Source organism: Falco rusticolus, chromosome 5 (assembly GCF_015220075.1).
Source record: "Falco rusticolus isolate bFalRus1 chromosome 5, bFalRus1.pri, whole genome shotgun sequence".
Taxonomy (NCBI): Eukaryota; Metazoa; Chordata; class Aves; order Falconiformes; family Falconidae; genus Falco; species Falco rusticolus.
In genome coordinates this window covers 13,006,943-13,034,720 of record NC_051191.1, presented here as the reverse complement: position 1 = coordinate 13,034,720, position 27,778 = coordinate 13,006,943, and the positions used below count along the sequence as shown (strand labels likewise).

Here is a 27,778-nt window from a genome sequence, read left to right as displayed (position 1 = left end):
AGCATATACATCCATTCTTATTTCATAGATAATAAAAAGAAGGCATGCAAAGATTGTTTTGCTTGTAGATACAGTGAAAGTTTGTGGTAGATTTTACAATAGAGTTGAGGTTTCCTGCATAAAAAAACCCCAAACCCAAAAACAAAAAAACAAACAAAAAAAACCCAACAAAAATAACCCAAACAAAAAAAACCAAACACAACAACCCACAACACAAAACAACGACAAAACCCAAAAAACAATGGTACATGCAGAAGAAGGTACATGTTTACAGAAACGCAGCTCTGACTCAGAATTTAGATGCACTGAAACTGTATTCGGTTTGAGGCTTGAGCAATTTTTAGAGAAAAAAAATAGAATCCCTCATCACATTAGAGTGAGATTTTGTACATTTCTTTGTGAAGAATAGAATATAATGATTGAACTGGATAAACCATTTATGCATAGGGATGGTCTTTTGTATGGACCATCTGATGTCTGAAGTAAAGAAAAAGTAGGTCTTTGCAAATTAGTATAAGATCTCATTGAGTGTAGATGGGAAGGAATTATTCCCCATTTTTATGACTGACATCTTGCACTTTTCCTTGAAATACCTGGCATTGCCTGCTCTCTGAGACAGACTGCTCTAGAAGAGTCTCTGGAGTGAATCAACACAGCGGTTCCTCGGTTCTGTGCTCTCACCACGTGAGACCGTGGGTGTAACAGGAGCTACAGAGCATCTGCGAGCAAAGGGGTGTGAAGATCCGTGCCCCCCTGCAACACCGTGTTCCCCAGTCTTCCCACCTCCTTCCTCTCTCCCTTCTGAAACTACCTAGGGAGAAGAAACTAGACATTGAAATTAGACATCTAACAGCTGTAAATAAAAGTACTGTTGTTTTTGTTTTTGTTTTTTACTGTGCAGCAATAGTCTATCTCCAGCCCTTGCAAGGGTGCTGTTTAAAAAGAGTATTTTCAGTAATTCAGATATCTTCCCTTTTATCTCTGTGAATCCTTGCTAGTAGTTATGAAGTGAGAACGTCAGAAAGCTGAAGACAGAGAACTGTTGGGGCAAACGAGACCTCCTTTTCTATTTCTCTGTAGGTGAAGTGAGAAGGACAAATGCTACATTTTTTTTTATGACTAATGGTTAAGGAGGTGCCAGCTTACCAGTGGAAATAAACTGCTTCCTCTGTAGTCTGCTTGGACAGACTCCCCAAACCTGCCTGCCCAACTCTTCAGCTTCTTCCTTCCCTTTCCTTCTCCATTTCCAGTAAATTAAAAGAAGGTTGAATTTTACACAGCCTTGGACTGAGGCATACGAGTTCAGAGGAACAGGTTGAAGGAGAATGGTGATCAGAAATGTCACTGGGCATCTACAGATTGGTTTCCCCAGTTCTGGAAGTCATCTGGTTACGGCCTAGCATCTTTGTGTTTAGTAGTTCAGCTGCAGAAGATGTTACCTGGTTTTCACATGAGAACCAGCGACACCTTCTCTGTAAAAATATAAAATAACCAAACCTGGCTATTTTGTGTACAGCATGCTACTGTATGGGATCTGTGAATGATTTCTCCTGCTATCTGCTATCTAAATAAATATGAAGTAGTATCTCTGCATAGGCCTTTTACTGGTGACTCACGGCATCACCTATAAAAACAAAACCAAATAAGCCAACATCAAAAAAATGCTCCAAACCCTCAACTCCAACTTCCAATCCAAGCTCTTGTAAAGGTTTTCCACCAGAATCCTCCTTCTCTTAATTCTGCAGTGGCCTCTTCCTAAGGCGTCATTCCTTAACTCATTTATATTTTTGGAGGTATAAATAAAACAGGTCTGTTCCCATGAGACCAGAGAATTGCAGCCACTCTGGACTTGTTTCCAACATGTGCTAACAGGCCAGTTTGGCAGATGATAATTGTTACTCATTTACAGTAGCAGTATGAAAATGAGTTATAAATTCTAATGCAAATCACGCATGTTCACACTTCAGCCTCAGCCCTCGGTTTCTACACAGGTAAATCCCTCATGCAATTACTTGTCCTTTAGCCCGGCTCTTAGGGAGAGGAACATATACCTTCTGAATTCTATACACACCCTACTTATAACTGCCCTTCACAGGACACAAGCGGGGGCTCTCAACTGCAGTTACATACGGCATTTCAAACCTTCCTTTACCTAGAAAAAATCTGCCTTTTTAATGTTGTTTTTAAAATGTGCTTCTTTTACTGACTGATGGGAAAAATGTTCTTGTGGCTGGAATATTCCAGCAATAAATAGCTCTTGTGATTATCAGATGCCTTGGCTCCACTTCAGCATTTAATCACCCTCAAAAGCCATAAATTGCCTCATATACTCCTCCACTATGAACATTGTCTCTTAATCAAACTGGATTAATAAATTTAAGAGACATTACCAATTTATATGTGAATTTTGGTAGGTCACGAGAATAATGAGCCAGATGTACAGGAAATGTAAAGAGCACTATAAGCTGCAAGTCCATAACTGAAAGCTTATACAACATGCAGAGAGCAGAAATATGTGATATTAGCAGAGAAAGCTACCAACAGGTTCATGGTCATTTACACTTGACTTAATATATTCATTTACATTCAACACGAAAATGTTTACATTATTTCTTGTCCCTAATGGTGTCAAAGACAAGCTCAACCCCTGTTGACAGGGTTAGTTCTCAGAACTGTCTGATACTCAAAACTGCCTGCATTTTTACTTGAAAAGGGTTTTGTATCCCAAACCACAGCTAAAGGTCTGCTGCAGAAACCCTTCCCATATTGATTTTATAGAACTGTGAAGGAGATTGCTTTAATGGTTTCATAATTGTAATTTCTGAAGTTTAAACTTATGTATCAATTGCCATCTATATGTTCTTTATCCCTAAAGAAGTCCAAATATTTGCTTATTCTAGGTGCTGCAAGCATTCTTGCTGATAGCTCTCCATAAACGTCTACTGTACACACACCTTTACAACTACTCATTAACTGCATTAGAAATTAAATTTTTTAACTGCTTGCTTATCCCAAAGTGCTACAACTCAACTACATGGGTTATCACAAAAGTACAACACAAGCAAACCCTGTCTGTGCATGGCAGCATGGAGTGTGTGTGTGTATTTTGAATGATAAAGTTGCAATGAAAATATTTTATGGTAGTATCCTCTCAGTCCCAGTTCAAGAGCTTCAGATCTCTGACACCATGATATAGGCTCTGCTAATCTAAATATAACACTGACTTGGTACAGTAGTGTACATATTTACAAATGGAAATAAAAAAGCTAGGTTTTGCTAGGGCATTGCAGGTGTAGCCTGTGTTTTACAAAGATAAGTGACATATCATAAACTGAACAAGTTTAAATCTTCTGATTTTGCAGAGAGTCTAGCACAGGTGACAATAGTACAACTTTTTCAGTCTTAATAGAGCCACGTCCCCTTTAATTGATTTAGTTATATTATCAGTCTCCCAGATTGCACATGGCATGCAGAAAACTGATTCCTTCCCAACACTGATATTTTATGCGATTAGCTGTGGATTTATAAATAGCCAGGATGTTTTAAAATGAAACCAAAATCCAAAGACTGAAAGGAAGACTTAAGAAGAAAGAACCTAGTAATAAATTAATTAAATTAAATATTCTTCATACATTAAAAAATAAATTGTGGTATTAATGCAGTAAGCAGCACAATTCTATCCCATTACTACCATATTATTGTCAATTCAACCTGAACTTGCAATTTTCACAAGTTTCAGCATTTATCTTTGGAACTGTCACCTGTCATGCTTAATGAAAGTAAGTGAAAATTGTATTTCTTTTAGTACATTAATACAATTAAGGTTTTTTAAAGCCCAGTTCAGGGTTAAAATAAATCATAAAACTTCATTAACTATTGCAAGATAAGAAATCCAGCTTGCTGCTTTTTTCCTAAAGTACTGCAGATTTGACTTACTGTTAACTTTGTCTCCTTTAATAAGTATTGATTAGGATTAAATACTTTATAACATACCTTTCTCCATTCATGGGTTCTAGGCATCCACCTTCACAAATGAGGATAAATGTATAATCTCATGGTCTACTGTACCATATCGTTTACGCATGCACATTGTGATTGTAGTTAACTATGGGTGTCTAGACAGATACTTAGACAAACATTAATGTATAGGTACAGAAATCTGTTGCGTTTTTCCAAAAGCTTCACTTTATTTTACCAAATACCCGAACTGTGTATTACCTTGCAAACTAGAGAGCAAACTAATGCAGTATTTTGCAGATTGCTGTATCCATGGGTCAAGATTCTGGTTTTGGTTGCATCAACGTGAGGCCAAAGTCACCCCATTGTTCTCAAGTTCACTCATTTACATTGAGAAAATGAGATCAAATGTCTCCTGCTTTATTTTAAGAAGTATAACACCGTGTCCTTTGTCATGGGCTCTTGTTGGTGCCATTATCTCTTCTCATTCCATAAAAAACATCATAACGGAGAAGAATTTAAAGTGTGACAAGAAATTAGAAGTTGTGGATATCGTAAGAGAGAGTTCTTTTTTGGTATTAAAAAGGAAAAAAATAGCATATTTTTGCATTTCTGTTTACCCTCATGTTTTCTCTCTTCCAGCTACAGTTTTATAAAAATAAAAATCAATGACTGATAACTAAGATGTTTCTGAAGACTTAGGGTTTTTGTACTAATTCTTCATATATGGCACCAAGTTTTTACTGCATGATTTGCATAATTTTCACATTCTCACAAATTATTGAAGATTTAAAAAAATAAATTCTTAGAATATTTGATCCTATTACAATGGCAGGCAGAAGGAGATACTTATTGAATCTTATTTGAATACTTTACTGATTTTTTTACTTTTTTACTTTTGAATTACTTATTGAATGAGGAGCCTTGAGCGCTCCTCCACATAAATTTCCAGATGTAAATTGTACTTTTTTCCTAAAGAAAAATAAGACCTTACTGATGCTACGTTGTTTTGGGAAAGCACTTCAGTAACCCTTCTCTAAATTTGACACGATTATTTTTCAGAATTACCCACAAATGGTAACATGAAGAGGCAAGATACAGTTCTGGTGAGAAGCGTTTGCTATTTTGGTCTGTGTGTGGGGGGGTGACCACAGGAGGAATTATTCCATTCCCAGCCTCGGGACAGACTGATGCTGAGGTGGGGAAAAATGGAGTGGGCTGGGATGCCTCCTGTCCCCGCTGCAGGTGAGAAATACATGAGAAAAAACGGCAGTAACATTTGTGCTACTCCCTTGATTTGCTCCTCAATTATACTCGTGGTATAAACCAATTAAAAGCATACCTTTTACTCTAAAAAACAAGCCTCAAATCTTCTTGAAGCCCACAATAAAAGTGTGTTTGAAAGTCTAACTAGTCTGGAGAGTATTGGATCAAGCTCAGGATTGGTTTACCATTATTACATTAAAAAAACCTGACTTTTTTTTAGAACTTCTTTTACCATCATAACAATATCAGGCAAAAATCAGGGAACTGGTCAGAGATCCAGGACTGGAACACCAGAGGTTCTACAGTGAAAGCACCCATGCCACAATTGCTTGGATTTCACTTGGCTGTAGATCATGGTTATCAGAACTTTACAATTATTATAATAAAGCGTATTAAAATGAAATTCAAATAAATTATTGAGAAGACATAAAGGTCACTTTGGAAACCCACAGAAAAGGATTTAACTTGTTTTTGTTGATCACTGATGATCAAGGTAATTTACAGACTGCTGCCATTTATATCTTAAAACAATCCTTGAGAGTGAGCAGCTAGTATGTTAAAATTATAAAATAACTCTAAAAAACCCAAAACAACCTATCTTCTATTTACAATCATAAAAGAAATAAAAACACAGCTCAGATCTCAAAATAACTGCTTGTATAAGTTTACAGGTGCCTGTTTATAGTTCTTATAATGTAAAACAATCTTAAATAAAATTATACTTTAACATTATGGCTTTTACAGCATTTTCATTAATACTTTAAAATGTTTGACATAAACCACAGAAAAAAGGAAAAGAGAAATGAAGGAATTTGTACACTGTAATAGGCTTCCTCACTAAACTAAAATGTAACCATTTCTTTTAAGTGGAAAACACTAAAATTCCGGTGATTTTATGTCCACATACACACACACATTCTCTCTCTGATATGTGGCAGGTATTACACATATTAATGGAGAATGTAATTGCCCATCATTCAGTGGGCAGGACTGCATTCCCATATGTGATTCAAAAGTACCAGCTATATGGGGGATCCTTTGAATCTAATTTGTGTTTTCTGATTATATTAATATTTTAGCTGAGGTATCAGTCTAGTCATGCTTAAATATTTGGTTCTTGTACGGTTGGTAGTTTATACTTGCCATTAATTGCCAGAATGCTCATCTGAATACTTTTTGGAGTTAATATCTCTGTGGTGATATCAGAACTATAAAATACCTTTCAGTACTGCTTATTAAAATAATACAACTGAAAGTATTTTAAAACTAAGTCGGTATCGTCACTATGCAGTCCTTGAAATGGTACAGATAATTTCCACTCATCTCTATTTATTCCAGCAAGTCTACCGGATGAGGAAAGTTGTCCTTAACTTTTCTTTGGCTTCCTAGGGGAAATCCCCGTCCCGGGAGCATAGACACAGAATTATATTGGACCTGGACCCCAAGATTTGTATTACTTTCATTTAGCTAAGCAAGAAACTGAGTCAGAAGACTACTTTTCTTTAACTCTTGTTTTAGACAAGTCAGGGTGTCTTTTTCCATATCTTCTTGCATGGGTTGCCAAGATGCTCATCTGTCAATGTAGAAAAAAAATAACTTTTTGATCCAAATGAAGTTTTGTAATTATATTATTTTGTAATTTTAGTTCTGTTCAAATTAGGGAATTGTGTGTTCCTGGCTTGGAAGAAAAAAACAAACCAAACACCACACATTTTAGGCAAATATACACAAACAAACCAAATCATGATAGTTGAAAATACTAGTAGAACTGACTGAGGTTTATTTTTATAGATTTTTTCCCCATGACCTATATTTTACATGTAATATCGAAATAAGCATTGGATACTAAGACCTTAGTCCAGTCATTTACATGGATGCCAAAATGAACAAAACAGGAAGATACATTCTGGCAATTAAAGAAAACATTCATTATGAGATATAACAAAGAGAGGAAAAAAAGACCTCATGAAATATTTTACTTCAAGAAAACTAAAATTCACAGAACTGTTGCAGTACCGGATTTTATTTTTCTTTGTGAGTTGTAAAGATATGGGTGAGAAAGGACTGTTCAAGATGGCACAGTTGTGAATGAGAAACACAAGAAAATCCCTTCTGTTTGTAGGTATAGCAATGACTTTTTATCAAAGATTTGATTGTGCCTTCAGTATTATGGACGCATAATATGCAAATGCATTCTGCTGTTAATACACATTCACAGCATACATGTGAGTGGTTCCAGAGGAGCTGTTACAATATAGGCACTGAATATGTATTAGGAACAATACACACTATGTAAGTAAGAGCATTCTATATTATGAAAATATAACATAGAATGCACAATATTTTTAATACTCATTCACAGTGTACTCTCTGGCAGCTCAAAAGGAGCAACGATACTGTGTATTATGAACTCATATTGAAGATGCACAAATTTAACTAAATGTTTATAGATCTCCGGATGTGATACCGTGATCTCACACAGCAATATAGCATACAGTCTTCTGTTCCACTGCATTATTTATTCTGTTTGTAAGACATGCTTGTTTTAGTATTTTTAATTTTATTTTTTGGGGGGGAAGGATTAACTAGGTATACTTTTCATATGGAAATTTTTATTTTTGTGGAATTCTAGATACGGTATTTTTGCAAAAGTCATTTGATATTGGCAATTAGTTTGATACTGCTGAGAAAAGGTAATGTAAATTTCATGAATACTCACAATTGTAAGGAATGTGCATAAAATACTAATGTAGAATAATGCCAGATCCAGATACTGCTCAGGTTGCAGAAGCAAAAGAAGCCTTGTTAACCTGAAAAACAAGAGGAATATTTGGCTTAGTTTTCTGTTTGTGGTTGGGTTTTTTTGTTTTGTTTCGTTGTTTGTTTTTTTTTTTCTTGCTATAGATACAGACTCTAGGATTATTATGACAAAGTGGTTCAGGTAAATTCTTAGAGTTATTCTAAATTTATGAAGTGCTATATAGTTCATATTACGATATTCTGTGTTCAGTTAGCCACAGTTTTTAATCAATATTCCTTTAAACTTTCTGTCTTGTTAAGTAAGAGATGCTGTTGTCCGTCGTTTGCCTTTGTTGAGATGATCTTTAATGTTAAGACAAAACCCAAATAATCTTGAATGCATTAAAAAAATCAGTAAAGAGTTTGAAAGATTAATTTTTGCTGAATTTCAAGTTTCTTCTGAAGTCTTAAATAAGTTTTTTATTAAGGTGCAAAGTTAACTGCAAAGTGAAAAGCTGAATAGCTGAAGAGAATATATGCAAATAAATTAACTGTTGCAATCCAGCAGTCTTATTTGTAATTGAACACTGGATATTTCTTCTTGACTTTTTTGTAGGAATGTAATGAATTACTAGTTGACATTTTGTTGTGATGAAACGTCATTTTGTATGCCTCAATATATGATCTGTTACTTTTTCATGTGAGATCTATTACCTGCTTGAGTGAGCTACTTGCTTGAGCTTGCTAAGAAATAGCTGAAACTACCATAAACCATGCCATGTGATGTCTTTCGCCCTAAGCAGGATAAAGCTTGTTGAGCTCAATTCATCTTCTTGCAACTCCTTGGACTTCACTAGAGCTAGATCAGAAATAATTAATCTCAGAATATTTTATTTTGGTTTACTTTATAATTTATCGGTTTTAATGAAATCTTTGCCATCTGTGTTAGAAAATATTTTACAGAAACAAAATATTTCTAGTGCTCTTATGCTTACTATAAACAGAAAAATAAAATGGGGAAATCCCTTTTCATATTTTAAATTCATGTTTACACTGAGTTTAATTCTCAATTACTGGCTCAAGCCAGCACAAAGTGGTCATTAAGCCTCATATTCCCTTTCTCCCCATTGCGGAGTCCATCCCGTGGCAGAAAAACATCAAGCCTGAAGAACATTCATTTACGGTAGAAAGACTACTTCTTGCTGCCAGGACAATGTACAGCATTACTGGAATGAATCACTTCTCCAAAAAGAGAATGCATTTCTTTATTCCATTTCTGGTTACGGAAGGAGAATGTATGTCTCTAATTCCATTACAGGCATCCTACCGTTTATTTGGCTGGTGCTCCTTGTTGGTGGATTTCCTTGGACTAGAAGGGGTTGGTTGCCCTGTTAGGACCAGCTGGTGTCTAAGGCACCCTCAATCCCGCAGCACTTTAGTGGTTATGGTATAGAGAGTACAAATTCTCACCTACAACACAGATGCATTCAGCTTTGTTCTGGCACCTGACAACTTACATGGCTTTAAACAGGATGTTTTGGGGAAGGGTAATAGACAAGCTGGGCCGTGAACACCAGGAATGAAAAGAAACCAGCATGATAGTGACCTTCAAATTCCCTTTTACTGTGCTTTTATGCATACACTGCATGTATTTCTGCTTTTGAGCTAAATTCGGGGGAAAAAAAAAAAGTAAAAATACTGTAAGCTTCACTTGTAATACTGTTATTTTGTAATATAATTTGGGTTTAACTCCAAGTCTTTTATTTAGCCCTTTTAACTGTAAGAGTCTTCCCATTTCAGCATTGTTACACTATAATATATTTAGGACAGAGATCCTGCCATGATCCTAATACTGAAAAGAGCTATGAAGTTTAGAGTGCTACATATATGTTAAAGATACATATTACAAAGTTGTAAATCATGTTCTTAGACATAGCAGAAGGATATCTTGAACACAAAGGTACGAAGGTAGAAGCGATCAATCACAAAAAATATAATAAATATTATTGCCCATCTTTCAGAACCATTTAAGTGACCCAGGGTGTTAAGAAGGGTGTAAAAATTTTCCGGTTTCCTCTGTTCCCGCTGATGGAAGGAAGTCAGCATCAGTCAGAGTGGCCTTGAGGAGGGTAAGCGTTAGGATGACGAGAAAATTTGGGTACCTACACCTGCATTGATCCATAAGAGTTATCGGTCACTTCACTATGTAAGCAGCCATATTTCTAATCAAATATTTTTAATGTGAAGAGTTATGCACAAACTTTCTGCAGCATTGGTGAGATGAGTAACTATGCTATCCAAAACCTCCTCCACAGCAAACTATCTGGTATCCAAAAAACCTCAAAGACCAAAAGTTTGCCTCGGAAAATTCAAGCTAGAAATATAGCTCAAGTTGTTAGCAATGTAAGTAAATAAGCTTTGCAGTAGTTAATTTCAGGATATTGTGAGCTTACTTTAAATAAACAACTTGTACTTTAAATAAACAACTTGTATCTTTCTAAAACACTTCCTTTTGTTCAGTGAGAAGTCTGTTTTGGCTGGAGGTAATATCTATCCTACCGCTTGTGTAGGAGCTCAGACTAGAAAATGGTGATGACCAATTTTGCCATGAAGACATGATTATATTCTACATTTTTAATTTTAATTTATATTCTGCAGTTTTAATAGGAATTTGTTTTACAGAGATGTTTTAATGGGAAGAAAACCTTGAAGTTTGGGGGTTTTTTGATTTATTTTTTTTCTTTCAGGGAATTTTTACCTGCCTACAAACTATACATATTGTCTATTTACAAGAGTTTTTAGCTTCTATTCACATCTTTCCCAAAACCTGTCACGAATTGTCTAGAAGACCATACCTGAATTTTATGATCTAGCAATGGAAGAGTATATGGAATATGTATGTGCAACAGGCTATAGCTCGATTGCTGTAATCAGAGACAGCATATCTCGTATTTGTAGCCTACTTGAAAAGCTGCTGATGTTGACGTCTGAACTGCTCACTTCCTAAGAATTTTCACTAACATTTTAGAATGATACATATTTTAAAGGGAAGTAATAAAAACAATTATTTTAGATTAGCTGTGTATTTGTTAGACCTATGCTGTACTGTCAGGAAGTGCTGCATGGTTGGCTTACGCTGATGAGCTTTGCTTATCTATGGTATTTCATTAACAGTGACCACATCTGGACCCATCTTTTTACAGTCATAGTCTTTGGTACATAATGTATTATGTATTGCTCAATATTTTTAATGTGCTATTTCAGGGAGCTGTGCTTTCTGTATATCATATTCTCTTACCTTTTTTTTTTTTTTTCCAATCATATTTTTCTTAGGGTTATCTCCCATTGCACCAGTTGCAATATCAGCTGAAGATCCTCTTCCATTCACTTTGTTGCTTTAATTTCTATGTGGGCTGTGACACAGATGAACCTTGGCAGGGTGAGCTCATCCCAACAACTTTTTTAAGAAGATAAACTGAACACCATGGACTTTACCATGTGGGTTTCATAGATAAGGTTAAAAAAAAAAAAACAACCCAAACACCGACCCTGGATGGTATCTGCTTTTCATAGGCATTTATTATCCAATGATATATTTTGAAGGCAGGGTGTGGTTGGCTAAATTATCGCTCCTCCCTGTTCCCTGCTATGTTTCCAGTTTCAGAGGGAAAAACAGAAGCTTGTACGTTGAGTATGAGTCATAACCACTCTCCTGCTACTGACTCACTTGGGAGTTTGAGGTAAGTCCTTCTACCTTATGTCTCAATCGCTCTGCCCCCAGGGCAGCAAGGAGAGAAGGAGCTATGGAAAATTATGCAGTGTTTTCGTAGATGAAAAGTATAAATATTGAGATCGATATTATTGTTATGCAGTACAATAATAATTTTGTGTGCCCAAAATGCATTTCTTACGTAGCTTCTTCCCCACATAAACATTTTTTTTTCCAATTTGTCATGAAAGAGTTTAAAGGAAGGTTATGTTGTTCCGAAGAACATCTTAGATTACTGAAATGCTTACCAACGATAGTATTTCTCAGTGGGAAGTATATGCATCTTTCATCACACTGTTCTCTTCTGAACCAGTAATGACCAATAATAAAGCTATACAGTGGTGCAAAGTTATTGATGATGCCTGAAATAAGAGTAGTCTCTGAAGTGTGTGGAGTGTCACACAAACTGGCTCCTACCCAGATACTTGTACTCTATCCCGGTTGGTTTGCAAGCATTGCAGGGAAGTGCTAAACTTTAAGAAGTGGACTTTTAATACCTGAGCATGTTCCTTAGCACTTATGGTACCAAAATAAATATCCTTCAGTTATAGCCTCTTAGGTTAGGATGTAGATAGTCTGTAACTTGGCTGTTTTGTCTTCCTACTTTTATTTTCCCCCAAAAAACTGGCTGTACACTGTAATGACATACTAGTAAAGTGCATTTACTAAACCATAATTAAAAATCTGCTTCTAAGTTTTAAGGAAATTACAGTTTAAACATGGACATACTTTGGCAGAGGAAGGTGATACACCATGATAGCATCAGCAAGGTAAACCATGCAGCTTGTGGGCACCAGCGCACACATGAGCGATACCGCAGCACCCCACGGTGTGGGCAGGAGCAGAGCATGAGGCTGATGTGCAGATCGGTCTGTGCCATGGGGAAGAAATGTATCTCCTATAGGTGGAATGGAGGGGTAACGCCAGATGGCAGGTGGCGGTGGAGGAAGCAGTTTGGTCTTTTGGGTTTTACTTTTGGAAAATGCTTGTTCTGTTCTTTGTGTTCTTTTGGGTATTTTTATACACGCTTGCTTTAAAGTCCTTTTTGTAGGCATCGCTGTGTGCCACCAGCTCAGGTGCAGGCGAGGGCTGGGCTGTGTTGGAACAGGTCTTCGAGGCAGCGGTCCAGGGGGGCTGGCATGGGGGCAGGGGAGGGAGCCCACTGGGGCAGGCATGGGGGCAGGCTGGGGCAGGCGTGGGAGCCCACTGGGGCAGGCAGCCAGGTGTGGGGCAGGCTGGGGCAGGCGTGGGAGCCCACTGGGGCAGGCTGGGGGGCAGGCTGGGGCAGGCGTGGGAGCCCACTGGGGCAGGCAGCCAGGTGTGGGGCAGGCTGGGGCAGGCGTGGGAGCCCACTGGGGCAGCGTGGGGCCTGCGGCGCTGCACGTGCCACCTCACGCGGCTCCCGAGGCGCAGCCGGGCTATGGCGAGTGGCCGTGGCCGACGACTTCTGAGCCAGCGGCTGCACCATTACCAGTGCCCCCGCACCGCTGCCAAGCGCTGCAGCTGCGAGTCCCGGCCAGGCATGAAAGCCTCCCTTTCAGATTTTTTTTTTTTTTTCCTTCCTCCCTATTTCTGCTTGACGGCTTTCGGCCTCCTGGGGGAATTTCAGTGGCGGGAGGCCCGGCTGAGCGCAGCGGGCAGCGAGGCGCCCCGCCGGCCACCCGGCCCCGCGCAGCCCGGCCCGGCCCAGCCCAGCCCGCCCGCCCCGGCGCTCCGCAGGAGCCGCACGACCGCCGCCCCTGCCGCGGCCCCGCCAGCCGGGGTGGGATGTTTCATTGTCCGGAAATGATGGAGAGCGAGTGACTGTGGCGGCGGGGGGACGGCGGGTGCGAGTGCCAGTGCGTGCGCGCCCCGGCCCGAGGGAAGGCCCGGGGGGAGGCCCGCGGCGGGAGAAGGCGGCGGCGGGTGCCGCGGCCGGGGCGCGACGCAGGGCCGAGCGCCGCGGCGGAGCAGGAGGCGATGTGGCGGTAGGGCGCGCCGCCCGCCCCCCCGGCACCCCCCGCGGCCGCCCGGCTCTCGGCCCGCGGCCGCCCCCGCCCCGCGGCCGCCGCCCCCCGGCCCCACGGGTGCTCGCCGCGGGGGGCGGGCGGGCGGCGCGCCCGGCGCCGCGCCGCAAAGTTGCCGCCGCTTCGTTGCTGTCCCTCCTCAGTCCTTCGCCCCCGAGCCGTGAGTTTTCTGCATAAAATACATTAACGAGTCCTTTCATTTGCTTGTTCCTTCAGGGTCGCGTGTTAGTTTTGTCGGAGGGGGGTGACGGCTCTTCATTACTCGGTGAGAGCGCTGGCAGATGTCCCAAGTGAGAGAACCTCTTCCTCCGGGGCCTGAAGGGCCAGAGCAAGCTCCGACTGAAAACAGCTCTTTGATCTCTCTCCCTCGAGGTAAGTTGCTTTAAAGTTTCTCTGTAATTGTTGCGCTTTTTATTTGAATGATACGTTTACTGATTTGTTTTGTGGGCTTTAACCCCTCTTCTTTCCCCTCCCCTCGACCTCCCCTCGTTGGTGTAACTCTGTAAAGCTTTCAGGGCCACCTCTTCATTGTTTTAACCGGGAATCCCTTTGTGGAAATTAAAAAAAAAAAAAAAAAAAAAAAAAGGTGCACTGTTGTCAGCACTCGTTTTCAGTACGTGGAAGACTGCAGCAATTCAGAGGCAGAAGCTGCTTCTTAAAAAAATCACTTTCTTGTTTCTCAGCTTTGTGTTTGTGTTTAGAAGCTCTTTCCTGTAAAGCTTGCCTTCCAGGTCTTGCAGTAGATTGGGAAAGGTTAATCTAGGAGCAAGATCGTGGTTCAGGCTGGAGGTCACGTTGCTGGGGTTTTTTTTCTGAGATTACTCTGTGATGCTGCAGCTGAAACCAGTTTCTGAGAGTATTAACTTGTTTGGTATCAGCTGTTCAAAAGGTTGTTGAAAAGCACATTCATCTTAAAGAGAAATTCTTTTAAGTTATGTCTTATTTATAAAATCCATTGATATTCTGATCACTTTCATGTAGGGAAGTTTGACAAGGTGTGTTGCAGGTTATCCACAAAATAGAGAAGTATGGTTGCCTCCCAGGTCCTGGTCTGTGAAGTTGAGACTTAATTTTTTATTATTATTTACAGCTATGTACTTGTTTTCCAGAATTCGGACAAGAGTTTAAAAAGTCTCTGAAGAACAAACAAATAAGCAGATTCTAAAACTGTAACTTTATTCATAACTAGTTAATTGGAGCAGAGCCTGGTAACACAGTTGTGCAACTGTGGATTGGAGATGCAGTCTTGGTTTTGTAACTTGGAAAATCAATAGCTATGTGAAATCAAAGTTGAAGACTCTTTTGAGAAACCAGAAAGTATCCACAGCTGAGTAAAAAAAATGTTCTGGCAGGGAGACAAATTAGATTGGCTTATACTTATCTTATTGTTGGGTTGGTTTTTTTTTTATCCCAGAGAATGACTCAGAGCTTCTAAACAGTTAGAAATAATAATAAAAAAAAGATTTGATACAGAAGATCAAGTATGCATAACTGAACTGTTAGAAACATCAGTATCTGTGATACGTGTTTATTTTCAATGTGTTGTTTTTATCTGTCATGTGATCAAGCGGCCACACTGGTTAAATTCTGCATGTAGGCCATACATCAAAGTTACTGAAGTGCTAAGTCGGTGAGCTAACTAGCTTGGAAAGTAGTGTCATTTGGACAGTGCTACTTTACATTTGAGTTTTGACTCAAGAATTAAAGTCTTATGTGATTCTATTTTGTAAGGTTTTCTATATATGCTCTTCTTTTTATGAAAAGCAAGGCAACAAATACTGATCTGTCCACAGACAACTTCTATGCAGAAAATCTGAGTGATACAATTAGAGCTCACAGCTGTTGAGGTGGAGGATTTTCAAGTTACTTTCTTAGGGATCGGTAAGGCACGAGCAAGTGTAATGTATCGATTGATTCAGGTTTGCTCACTGGCCACACTTTTCAAGGCACATGCTCAATTTTAGAGCATATGTATGGCTCACAGAAAGACAAGGCTGGTTTTTTTTACAGAATTCAGCATTCAGATACATAATTTTTGTTCTAATGAACTTAGATTTAAGTATAACTGTGGATATTTGTTGCTTTTTTTCTAGCCTAAGTCTGTTGGGGAAATGGGGGTGGAAAGAGGAAGAGGTGAGTTCATAACATTTCCAGTCCATATTCCAGCATTTCTGTTGTCAGCTTTGCAGCGTGTGGTTACAGGGTAAGGTAGTCCAGATATTCCAGGACTGAAGATCTAAGATAGTATGTCTGGGACTTTCAACACGTCCTGCTCTTTCTGTAGTACCCCCAAGACACCCCAAAGTACACCTACTTCTCTAGAATGTGGCGATAATTTTAAAAGCTGTGGTTGAAATTCATATTATTTATGGAAATAGGCTAGATGTATCTGGAAAAATCTGCGATAATTTGAAATAATTACTGCTTCACATAGAATCACCTCATCATGTTTATGTGGTGACTCCATATATTCACAGTGAGATACCTGAAATCTATATCCACCTGGAAATAAAGATTCCTTAATCAGAAAAAATGGCTTGTGTTACATGTATGATAAAACATTAACTGCATTCTACTGAGAAATATTTTTTGATTGGTAACAGCATACTGTAATATGCTTTCTATATTTAACTGGTATAACTACCTTATATCCTGAGAACAAACTTCGCTACTGTAGTTCTGTGAGGTGTCATCAAAAAATCCAGATCTTCAAAGTGCTCCTTTTGCTTGCTCTCATATATGTTCAGATGCTGAAGGCAAATTGTATTTTTCCATCAAAGGAAAAGAAGTTTCAATTGAATCTTAAATATTCAACAAATAGCTATCCACAACATAATTAAAAAAACAGACAAAAGGAATGACGCTTAGGCAGGCTGTGGGGATATACATCAGTTGTGGCCATGGTGAAAACTGTGGGTTGAGACATAGTGTGGCCTACAGGTGTGGCATGCTCTGGCTTTTGTAACTTAATGTTTGTGTGTTACTTTAACCAACATGGTCTCTCAACATCTCCCCTGTCTTCCTTGTTCATTTTTGAATTAATGCATAAATATTAGATTATTGGACTTTGCCCCTCCACAATTGGTGTGCTATGAGAGAGAGCAAATAAACTCATAGCGTCTTCTTTTGTGGCAATGTCAATACTCAATTTCAGTCTTTAAACTATTATCTGTGCCAATGGAGTCAGCTGCTTTAAGGTGCAGACTACAGGATGAAATGTGTAACCTAATTTCTGAAAACTTCTAGTTAATTTTTGCCACATCCTTCCAAAAGCTTAGCTTTACTCATGCACCCCTGTTCAGGACGATGTCATGCTGTCTCTCTTCTCCTGTAGCTCCACCAGCATTAGAATCAAATTATGACTACTTCTACCTGTGTGCTCTGTAATGTAGTCAGTGGATAGTGTCATCTCTATGCTCAGACTGCTTCAACTTGGCTGTGATTAAGTATTTTCTCTGCTGGAAGGTACCAAAATAGTGTCTCTAAGGAAGGAATATGACAATTGGTGACCATTAGTCTGTCTGCTTTAAGGAAGATGTTCCATGTGTTAAAGGTCTTGTTGTGATTATTGCCTGGGCTATGGCTAGACTTTTTTCATTAAATCCTCTGCATTTGCATAAACCATAGTTCCATTTTCATTGAACTTCTTTCTTGCATTCTATATTTAGAGAATCAGCCCACATTTTAGAAGATGTAAGCCTGTCAAGTATTTGGAATGCTTTTACCTTTGCTTGTTTGTAACTAAATGTAACCTAGAATAACAAATGAATAATATTTAGCTTTCTCAATTCAGAAAGAAAATAAGTAGTAATAACAAAAAGAACCCTGTTATGAAATTGAGACTGATAACCGCATTTCAACTATAAGAACTTTCTAATAACACTTTAGATGATGGAAATCCACTATAATGTCTTGTTTTTTTTGATGGGGTGGGGGAGGAGTGTGGAGAATTCTGGTGGAAATATTAAGGATCAGGTTCTACAAGTGACCATTCTTTCTGGTGCAAGTCACATCACTTGCTGGATGGAGATGCAGATCTGATCTGGTGTCTGAAGAAACCATATTCAGCAAGTAGTACTTCCATTCAGAAAAGTACAAAACACATGTGCTCCTTTTAAAGTATGTGATTCAAACCTTTTCATGTTTGCTGTGCTTTCTGTGTTTTCATGATGAGGAGCGCTAAAGGAATGTGCTGGCTAGATGAGATGGGGTGACAGAAGACTTACTGCAGGGAATGTTTGGACATTCTTGAGGCAACGACGATTACTATCAGCATAATTAATGCACTTTACCAGCAGTGCCTCTGTGTTATGAGTAATGGCTTTTTATTTTAACGGTTAACCAGTGCACTCAGGTTACTCAAACTTACCAAATACTTCTTCTACATTTGTGCTCCCACTTGCAATCTGACAAGAGTTGAGTGAATCTGTGTTAATTTGTTTCATCGCTGTCTGTCAGTACTGAGGTGTTTATTGAACGTTACTGACTAAAATACCTAAAACTTTCATAAGTGTCTAACTCTAGTTGTCATAAAAATATGCTTCTGCTTTCGGTTTCACGTGCATGCCGTTCCAGTAAAGTGACTCATTTCCACATGGGTGTGATAGACTTGTATTTCATAGAGTTGACTGCAAGTTCTTGCATCAAATTTGAAATACTTTTGTTCCATTTCATAGGCTAATTTTATATCAGAACTAGTTCTAAAATTCCATTCCAGGCTCTCAGAAGTTAGATTTCTTTTTGCTTTAAACATGTGCTTTTTCCTAATAAGTGGCATCCAGCTATGAGTGTTTTATGCTAGTGTTTTCATTTAGATCAGCAGTGCCGTTTTGAAGCTAATTTCCTGTTTGCCTCTGCTTTGGTTTGCCTTATGGAGTGGCCCTGGAGGATGACCTGGACTAGATTCCTTTTGGACAAAATAATCTGCAAAATTCACTGCAGGAATGTGCCTAATGCAGTCAAGCCACTAATAAGCCTCCAGTCTTTGAGATTAAATCTGAGAGCTAGTCCAAAGTAGAAATCTTTGGAACATATGGAATGTGTCCTTAAATCACTCTTTCACTGTGCAGGTCCCCTTTTACTGGCCTGTGCTGGTGCTAGTACAGCCAATACCACTGAATATTGCTTAGCACTGACCGTGACACGGACTTTGTACACGTGAAACACTGTTGCATGAATGACATCAATTTATAACTGACCACACGACAATTAATGATTATTTGTGAAAATAAGTTTTCACTTATAAATCTGAACTGTTTAATGCTTTTAATAGTGCAGAGTACCTGTTTGCATGTTGCTACTAATTTTTAATTTATCACAACTGAAATTTGTCCGGGGCTGTCAAACTTGTAGTACATTCATAGTTCCATAGCTTGCACCTGGAAAATTCTGTGTAAGAGCCTTCCAAGAAGTTCAGCTGAATTACTCTAATTTTAAGAAACTGATTTTTTTCAGTGGCATTTTTGAGACTGTTGAAAGTTGTGATAGGGCATTTAAGTGAAAGCCACTAAAATGAAATAACCCCGAATCTGTTATTTTATTTTCAAAACATTCAAATGTCGAAACGGAGGCTTCCAACTCCATAATTTCTGGATTAGCAATATTAATTAGATTGTAAAACTAGTCATTAATGAAATTATTTCAGGCAAATCATAAACTGGAATAGGCGTTCTGTTACATGAATAGCACAGTTGAACTTACTCGTTATGTGAAATGCCTAAAAGTTTTAGGCACTTAGCTGGTGGGTGTTACTGTTTTGCATTGTGAAAGCTGGTATATCATGGTTCCTTTGATTTATTGTTGCTAACAGTGGAATTTTCAGTAGGAAATAGCATCCTCAGCGGTTCCTTTCCAGCAAGGGTATTAATCAACAAAGGAAGTGATAGAAATGCAGTTTGCCACATACTCTTCAAAATCCCTCCCAACTGCTGTAGCCTTGAGACAGAGAACTGTTTTGTTATCTTTCCTTTTGGAAACATTCTTCAACTTTTTTACTTCTGATAGATCTCTGTTTGGGTTTGTTTGTTTCTTTGTTTTTGTCATTTCTGTTTGCTTTGAAGGACAAAATTGCATTTGGGATGGTTTGAGCTTTGTACAGGTATGTTTAAAACTGTGTCTGCTTGTTCAGGGCTAACTCGGGCCTTCTGAGAAATCATGTTTACTTCCCAGCTCCTGGTCAATTTTAAGTGCCTAAGTAAGCTTTGCCCTGTGCTTCCATCATTCCTCTGTCCTTAAACAGCAGAACTGTTGGACTGCTCCTGACTGTGTTTTTGGAGGTCAGAGTGACTCCACTGTGCTGGTCCATTCTGCTTGCCCCTCTCTCCTTGATGAGAATGATGTGCTTGGGTTTCCAGAAACCTTTCCCAGCAGTTTCTTTTGCTTTACTGGTTACTTGGTTCAGTCCACCACATTGTTGGTGAACAGAAAGCCTTCTATTGTTGTAGCAACGGGATTTTAACTCGCTTTACATCCACAGCCTCCCTGTCTCAATAGACAAACTCTAAACCTGTTTCTCAAGTCCAGTTTGTCATGTTGCTAGTCAAGGCACTCTTACAGTTCACATGCCTGGAAGAGGTGGCTTGAGTCAGTATATAGGCTTAGTGTCATCTATTTAATAGAAATCAGCTGTCAATCACACTCTGAGGATGTGCAACCCACTTAATGTGGGCACTTGTTCCCAGGTTTTTGCATATTCAGAGACTGAATATTATAGTTACTGATGCATTAATGTGTGATGCCATATTTGAACACACTGAGACCCATTTCTGAGTAAACTCATGAGATGTAGCGGGTCGTGTGGGGGCAGCCGTAACGTGAATATACAGATGGACAAGCACTTAGAGAAGAAAAGCTGGGTATTCATCAAAGACGGAGCTTTCTGTGGTGTCCTGCAAATGTACGTCCATTACGTATCTTTTTGTGTTTCTGTCGGTTTTGTGTATTGATTTGATGTCCACTCAATATACTTTACATTATCGTAAAGAAAAGTAGAATAAATATAGCTTTGAAGAGAGGGGTACTTCCCTGGGATGTTCTAAGAAATTTTGAGGAATTAGTTTGATCTGTATCCCCACAACTTTATAAAGGCATAGACGATAGGACTGGAAGGGATCTAGAGAGATTGCCTCACATAGCCTTCTTGCCTAACTACAGAAGTCTTTCTTGACAATCTGGGTATTTGTAAATTTTGGTTTTGATAGGGCTGTTGTAATAGTGGCCTTGTTGATGACCCAGACTGCTGATACTGTTCTGTTGGTGGAGTCTTGTAAAGTGTATAGTCATGATGCAGAGAAGTGTATGTATCCAGAGGTATGTACTCCAAACTAAAATAGGAGTTAACAATCAATGTTACAGTAGTCTTAACAGTGAAAACAAGGTTTGATTCTATGAAATACATGTATTGCTGTGTAATTTTAAAAATAAATATTACAGTTATATGGGAAATGCACGTATGTACTATAAAAGTGATCTGTATATGCTTTAATAATTCCAAATGACAAAAAAATTAGGAGTTTGCTTTGTTCACTTATTGCATGAAACAGTAATTTTGAGATGTGATTAAAATTTTAAATTTTTTCACTAAGTGGCTTACCAGTTCTCTGTAATATAGTTAAGATTAGGGCTGTTAACCATCTCAATTCTATACTTTGCCAGCATGTTGTGTCTCTTCCTTATTTAAACCTTGAACTTGCATTAATCTCTACACAAGTAGAGTATGCACCCATGCTTACCTTCAGGATAAATCACAGGGTACTTTGTGTGGGTGTCACTCCCACGGGGGCTTTTGGCTAGAAGCTTTTTGGCCTCAGGGACTGCTGTTAGTTTAGGAGAAGTACATAGCCACAAGTTACCGGGTTGCTGCTCTTGGGGCTGAGCCGTGATAGGTAAGAAGACTCTGTTGCTTTTATGACATGATCTAGAGTAACTTACTGTGGTTTTGAAGAGATACTGGATTTTTACCTCAGCAGTGCCAGACTCCGAACACGATGAGTCTTTTCTTTCCGTTATTTGAACTGCTAGGAAGAGCTTTGATTTTTTTTTTTTTATTTTTTTTTTCTTGGCTCCCAGATTTGGAGGTTGGCTACACGAAAGTGGAAAGGTGCACTAAAGGAAGCAGCATCTGAAATACTGAGGACATATTGCATACAAATTCTTAAGGTTAAACTTGATTAAAACAACTGAGTGTTTTGCAGAGATATGTATTTTTTATATATATATATATATATATGTATAAAAATATATTTGCAGATGCAGTAGAAAAAAACAATACCTGTCTATGGTCAGATCCAGCGTTGGTATCTGTGACAGCTATAGGCTTTCTTAAAGCTGCTTTGCCACAAGCATGGCACATCAGAGAAGATTAAGGTCTTTTGTGTCAGTTCTTACCGGACTCAAAACTGTGTTAGCTTTCATCAGCTACTCTTATTAATATTCTTATGCACCTAACAAAAATAATGGCATCAACCAAACACAGACTCAAGAATGTTCTTGAGGCTGGCTTCATGTGTGGTTGGTTGTAATTGGTATGCTGTAGTTGCACCTCTGGAACAAACCAGAAAAATAATGTCATGATCCCATCATCAGCTGTTTATTATAAAGGAATAATCAAGAAATTCCTGTGTTCTGAAACTGAAACCTGATGCACATTCAAGAAAAAATAATCAGGACACCATTGTTTGTCTGTTTTCAGTATTCTGATGCGTCAGAAGGGATGCATGAAACAATCTTAAATAAACATAGCTTAAGGTCTACTTTTTCTAAAGCCCCATCATGCTAAGGCTGGCTGGGATGTAGTTAATTTTCTTCATAGCAGCTCCTGTGGTGCTGTGTTTGGGATCTGTGACTAAACCAGGGCTGGTAGTACACCAGTGGTTTGGCAGTGCTGAGCAGCACTCCCACAGCATCAAGGTTTGCTCTTCCCCCTTTCCCCGTTTTGCCCCTGCAGCAAGTGGGCTGGGGCTGGGCCAGAGCTTGGGAGGGGACACAACGTGGACAGGGGGCTCAGACTGACCAGAGGGATATTCTATGCCATATAATGTCACACCCAGCGATAAAAACTGAGGGGAGGAGGTTTTGGGGGAGGTGGCCATTGCTTGGAGACTTGGGCTTTGGTCTGCTTGTAGGAGGTGGCAATTGCCTTTGCATCACTTGTTTTTCTTGCTTTCTTGCTTTTCTTTTCTTGCTTTCCTTCACTTACTAAACTATCTCAGTCCACGAGTTTCCTGACTTGTGCTCTTTCTGTTCTCTCCCCTTGTCCCGCGGTGGGCCAGGGAGGGAAGGAGTAGCTGTGTGGTTCTTAGCTGCTGCCCAGGGTCAGCCCACCACACACAGAGCAGCATCTGCCAGGAGATGAGCTGCATCCATGCATAATTCTGGAGTGCAAAGTAAGACACCAAATATGTATGTTTAATGGTGTAGGTTTCTGTTACGCACGTTTGTGGGGAAGTCTTCATGTGAATTCAATAGATCAAACAACAGATACTCAATTAACGTTAATTGTAAACCTCCTTTCAAAATTGTTTCGTGTTCAGTTGCAACTTTTTTTTTTTACTTTTTAATAATTCCTCTTTCTTTCTTAAACTGTTAATATAATTTCCATGGTTTCACTGGCCTTTTACCATATCCACCTAATATAATAAAAATAACGTGAAAATACACATAGAAGCTCTACCTAGTAAAAAAAAAAAAAAAAAGAGAGAAAAAGATACCGAACTGAAACCAAGCAAAGGAATGAAAATTAAATCCCTATAACTAATGATAACTGATTGTATTCTGCACTTAGATTTCTTAGATAAAAAGGTAATCTAGAACACTGAGGGCCCCATAATATTAATATTAAGGTTTCCTTAGAACCGTTCTTTGTTTACTACATGAACTAGTAGGGCATTGTAAAGTCATATCCTGTACAAGAAAACTGTATACAGTAACTGCAGTTTTGTACTACCATTGCTGGTAGATATTGTTGTAATCTTGGTGTTGCTACTGCAGCAAAGTCATTGAAGAGCAAAATCTCTTAAAACAGCTCATTTAAGCTTACTCTATGTGGAAAGCAGAGTGCTTTTACGCTAGGTCTCTCCAGGATACCACTTATTTTCCTTCAGTCTATTTCAGGGCACTTTTGAAACACTTTTGAAACACACTTGTACCTAATACCTAACTGCACAGGCAAAATCATCATACTTCGAAACAGTCAGATTTGAATTTGATAGGTATCAGGTAGAAATAATTTGTATCTGAGGTCTGTCAAAGGGGTTGGACAAATCTGCCTTTTCTGTTTTTTTATATAGGATGAGTATCTAGGTGAGTTTAAGTCATCAGGGCAAGAAGCAAAACTCCTTGAAGTCAATGGATCTCTTCCCAATTGCTTCAGTAACTTTACACCAGGCCCAGTGAAATGGTTCATCTCGGGATGGGCTGGAGGAAGTAGTGACAAGTTGTTGAAGAAGTGGCAATGGGAGGGAGGGCTCAGAGAGAAGTACCAAAGAGGTAGCTGGGTCAGACATTTCAGAGGTGGAAATTAATAGAAGGGGAGCAGCAGTGCTTGAAGGCACATGCTACTATACATACAATATGGTATATATTATTTTGAGTGATGTTCAATGCCTCAGTTTAATAGCGTGGATAACAAAGGCAGAAAGTTAGGATTTAAAATCAAACTGCTGTTGGTTACATAAAGAAACTAACCTTTAATATGTTGCAGTAGCAATAACTGAGTTTTCTGTGTCTCAGGACTGGAATCATTGCTTTACTAGAGGATATGGTATCGTTACGTTGTGATAAGTGGCTTATAAACATTCTTGTTTGAGACAAATAAATAGAGCTAACAGACTTTTCAACAGCTGCTCGTTTAGATTTACTGTAAATATTAAATGTTGTACATATACTCCAAAAATAATCAATACTGAAAATATTTAGTGTTTTACAGATCCCTCGAGTAAATGATACAAACTGATAATCTGTCACTGTGAATGATGAACCAAGTAATTCCAGATTGGGGAACGTTTCCTTGAATGCCAATAGGAAAAACTTGTAGCAATCAAGAACAGAAAGATTTGTGTGTGTGAATTTGACTATTAAACATAATGGCAGCGGAAATTAAAGCTGTCACCTTGGTTTGAGGAAATGTAGGTCTGTGTGTGCGAACTGGCGAAATCATCAAACCCACAAGATTTGCTATCTTCTAAGAGTCCCTCAAATAACTTTACCATGGAAATTTCCCTACAACTTATATATACCTGGAGAGAAGACATAATTTTTCCTTTCATCATAGACTAAACATTGACTTTTATTCAGGAATGGCTTTTAAAAGGCTAATTTTTTCAATGAAAAATAGGTAATGGTGTTATTACACATTTTCTGAATTTCTGTACTGATCAGTTTTGAAAGTTTCAACAATATTTGTCATTAATTATATGTTCAGTTGTAACTAATAGAGAACAGACTTTGTGGAATTATTATAGCTTTTATATGCCAGAGCCACATAAATGTGGGCAAAAATTCATGCTTTTTTGTGTGACAAGCTGTTCCAATTTTTATCTGAAAATTTTGTGGAAGGTAACTAAATATAAACCAACTCAACCATAACTTCTTTTTACAAAAGTTGCTGAGTATTATTTTACATGATGAAACACAATATGACTAAAAGACTTTCTTAAAGAGGAATTATTTTTATCTGGATGAGAAAACAAATTGAAAATCAACTTTATTAGCAGTTATTTGTAAGGAAACTACATGAGTTGCTAAGACAAGTTATATTTCATGTGCTTTTGTTTTTAATTTTCAAAGATGAATTTTGTTCACATAGAGGAAAAACGACATAGAAACTAACATCTTAAAATTTCTTTTAGAAAAAACTGACCAAGAGAATACCACAGCAGGAGATAAAAACATAAATCAGCCTCCCAGTAACCAAAGTATACAATCAGAGATACAAGACCAGTCTGTCTGGGGAAATCGCACTGATGGTGACCTCGTCAGAAGTAAGTATTTCTAGAAGAAATTGCTGCCGTTTAGGCTTGCTTCGAAGTGTAATGGGATATACTGCCTGTTGACTCGGCTAAATGTGTGTCAAATACAGTTGGGTTGTAACTATAATGCATGTCTGTGGAATTTGCTTCCCAGAATGACACCTGTCAGTATGCATAAGTAAGTTCAAAGAAAGGTGTGATTTGAGTGGCGCAGTATAATATAAACCTCTGTAGCATCTACATTTTAAAGCCTTAATGTTCTGTTTCTCTCTCACCATTTGTAATGGGATCTGTATATTTAGTAGGCATGTGAGCTGCAGTGTGCAGCTGTGCTAGGTGTCGTCGCCTTGGTTTCTCAGGTTATACATTTAAGTGGCAGAGTAAACTGTACTGAGAGCAGTCGCTTCCATATGCACTGAGTACTAGTCAGGTGTAAGTTTATAAAGAGTTTTGAATCCTAAATTAATTATTTCTGTCAAAGCTAGAAGAATGCTGTAAAACAAGGTTTTAGACCTATGCTTTGAAAATGAGTTTTTTTGATTAGTTTTCACAAATCCATATTCCTATAGTATGTCTTGGATGCTTTAAAACAAAAGGATATGCAATATTATTCCCATTTTTCTGCCTTGAATTTAAGATCATATGCTGTCCAAAGGATCATCCACAGTTACACCCTCCTGAGGTGAAAATATTTCTGTCAACTGCTAGAGCTAATACTGCTTTATAATGCTGTGAATAATTGAACGTTAGTTGCTCAAGGGAGGGGGCAGCATGAGAAACTGTTTTCTGATTATAGGGTGTATTCAGAAAGCAAATGGACTAAATGCTGAGTGGTGCTCCAGCTCTCTGGTATCGTCCAACCACACACTTCAGGGTCAGTCTATCTTTACACTGCACAAGTACTACGTTGTACACAGTGGGGTAAATTCATATTTCTGAACCTGCTGTTGTCATAACTTGTGATCTTCTCTGGAATTACCTGTTTCTTATTATTGTTATTGTTGTTGTTTTAATCTTATCTGTACAGTCAGCTTCTGAATTTTGTGTCAGTATTTGAAGTTCTTTTCAAATTTTAGTTAATCCTTTTTTTCTAAGTAATGAATCTTGGTAAATACTTATACCCTTATTGTATTGAATAATTATCTAGATCCTTTACAGGAAACTTGAATTTAGCACGTCAGATATTTATCTGACAAGTTAAAAATAATTATTAAAGGACTATAAAGAAGGACAGTTGTCCTGCACAGTTTGAGAGTTTACTGAATCCCCAAAATTATTATTTTAGATGTAACCATCCCTGGAAAAGTCATTGTTTCATGCTCTCTGTGTTGAGGACGTGGGAAGATGCATATGGCATCTGCTGCTTTTGAAGTGGCCTCTTCTCATTCTCTCTTCCTAGAGGTCTCCTTATTCCCAGACCAGTGGCAAAGCAGTTTATTCATAGCAGTTAGCAGCATGCCTGAACTGTGGAAGAAAGGACAAAGGACAGTAGGGTGGTGGTGCGCTTTCTCTAATCTGTTTACCACAAGGACATGCTGTAGCGGCTGGACTGTGGAAACGGGGAAGGAAAAAATAATGTTTTTCAGTATGTAGTAGAAATTAAAGAAGATTGTGCAAGTCCCTGGTAAAGTGACTTGACAGTTATATGTCTCTGTGATGGGAGGGTTATCTGCCGCTGAATTAAAAAAGTAACAGGAAAAAGGGCAAAGCTAGGATAAATTCAGAGATATATGTACTGCTCCAGTGTGCAAACTGTGATCCTCCTGGAGTCACTAGTAGTTTAACCTTTAACTTGTGAAAAAACAGTTTAGGTGAAAGCTGGAAGTTTTGAAAACTCCTGGTCTTATACCTGAGTTTTGTGTAGTAGTGGCTTATTATGAGACCTGTTTGAGCAGCTGCTATGAAGCAGTTCTCTCTATTTCAAATGTATATTTTTTTTAAACCTTTAATGTTAAAGTCCATAGGTGGAAGAAACAAAAAATATTAAATTAAAGCAGCTTTTTTTTTTTTTGTTTAATCAGCTGTGGCCTATGAGTAGGGAAGTCTGCTCTACTTAAAAAATGGAGGAAAGGTGT

The 27,778-nt window shown here is 38.5% G+C and overlaps 1 protein-coding gene and 1 long non-coding RNA gene across 9 annotated transcripts in view; one reads left to right on the top strand and one right to left on the bottom strand.

The window, feature by feature from the left end:
* Positions 1-822: 822 nt before the first annotated feature.
* Positions 823-11,497, bottom strand: LOC119149085. The gene is made up of 3 exons (XR_005104568.1): positions 11,261-11,497; positions 7,943-8,033; positions 823-6,796 (listed from the first exon to the last, which is right to left on the bottom strand). It is a non-coding gene; the product is annotated as an uncharacterized LOC119149085 (long non-coding RNA).
* Positions 11,498-11,574: 77 nt separating this feature from the next.
* MDFIC (MyoD family inhibitor domain containing) overlaps positions 11,575-27,778 on the top strand; it is a 53,765-nt gene continuing 37,561 nt past the window's right edge. Inside the window, exons 1-4 of one of the 8 annotated variants that reach the window (XM_037389979.1) lie at positions 11,575-11,702; positions 13,954-14,109; positions 25,584-25,715; positions 26,500-26,577. In XM_037389979.1, the coding sequence (XP_037245876.1) occupies positions 14,019-14,109; positions 25,584-25,715; positions 26,500-26,577 (301 nt within the window). In that variant the 5' untranslated portion in view covers positions 11,575-11,702; positions 13,954-14,018. Of the gene's footprint in view, positions 11,703-13,675; positions 13,699-13,953; positions 14,110-15,830; positions 15,871-23,006; positions 23,121-24,651; positions 24,727-25,583; positions 25,716-26,499; positions 26,578-27,778 lie in introns of those variants that run through there. The other 7 variants (XM_037389972.1, XM_037389973.1, XM_037389974.1 and 4 more) reach the window with 7 other exon arrangements.